This window comes from Penaeus monodon, chromosome 25, assembly GCF_015228065.2.
Source record: "Penaeus monodon isolate SGIC_2016 chromosome 25, NSTDA_Pmon_1, whole genome shotgun sequence".
Classification (NCBI taxonomy): domain Eukaryota; kingdom Metazoa; phylum Arthropoda; class Malacostraca; order Decapoda; family Penaeidae; genus Penaeus; species Penaeus monodon.
The window spans coordinates 1,992,426-1,993,429 of NC_051410.1; the positions used below are offsets into that span (position 1 = coordinate 1,992,426).

The 1,004-nt window shown below is 60.0% G+C and overlaps 1 protein-coding gene across 1 annotated transcript in view; it reads right to left on the reverse strand.

The window, feature by feature from the left end:
* Nucleotides 1–898, reverse strand: part of LOC119589480 (26S proteasome regulatory subunit 6A-like) — a gene marked incomplete at its 5' end in the record, with an annotated part of 5,624 nt that extends 4,726 nt beyond the window's left edge. The window contains 1 exon segment of the mRNA XM_037938081.1: nucleotides 814–898. Coding sequence (XP_037794009.1) covers nucleotides 814–898 — 85 coding nt within the window.
* Nucleotides 899–1,004: the final 106 nt, after the last annotated feature.

Here is a 1,004-nt window from a genome sequence, read left to right on the forward strand (position 1 = left end):
AAACGAGAGACAAGACACAGCCAGACCCCCAAACCAAACCCCAAACCAAACACCCAAACCAGACCCCCCAACCAGACCCCAAAGCAGACCCCAAACCAAACACCCAAACCAGACCCCAAACCAGACCCCAAAGCAGACCCCCAAAGCAGACCCCAAACCAGACCCCCAGACCAGACCCACAAACCAGACCCCCAACCAGACCCCAAACCAGACCCCCAAACCAAACCCCCCAACCAGACCCCCCAACCAGACCCCCCAACCAGACCCCCCAACCAGACCCCCAAACCAGACCCCCAACCAGACCCCCCAACCAGACCCCCCAACCAGACCCCCCAACCAGACCCCCCAACCAGACCCCCCAACCAGACCCCAAACCAGACCCCCAAACCAACCCCAACCCCGACCCCCCAACCAGCCCCCCAACCAGACCCCCAAACCAGACCCCCCACAAACCCCAACCAACCCCCAACCCCCCAACAGACCCCAACCAGACCCCCCAACCAGACCCCAAACCAGACCCCCAAACCAGACCCCCAAAACCAAAAAACCCCAAACCAGACCCCAACCAAACCCCAACAGACCCCAAAACCAGACCCCAAAAACCCGACCCCCAACAGAAAACCCCCAAACCAGACCCCAAACAGGGCCCCCAACCAAACCCCCAACCAAAAAACCCCCAAACCAACCCCCCAAAAGACCCCAAACCCGACCCCAACCAAACCCAACCAGACCCCCCAACCAGACCCCCAAACCAGACCCAAACCAGACCCCAAACCCCCCAACCAACCCCCCAACCCGACCCCCCCCCCCCACCTGCAGAATGGTAGCCAGCAGGTAGGGTCGCTGCTGAAACCCGCTGATCATCTCGAGATTGGCTTCGAGGAGACCCTTCTTCTCCCTGATTGCAAACTGATATGCGGAGTTCTTCTTCATTTCTCGTTGGGAGTAAATTCGCCGTATCTTCATACAGCGTCGAGGGGCATCTTCGCCGCTGCGCTCTGGAA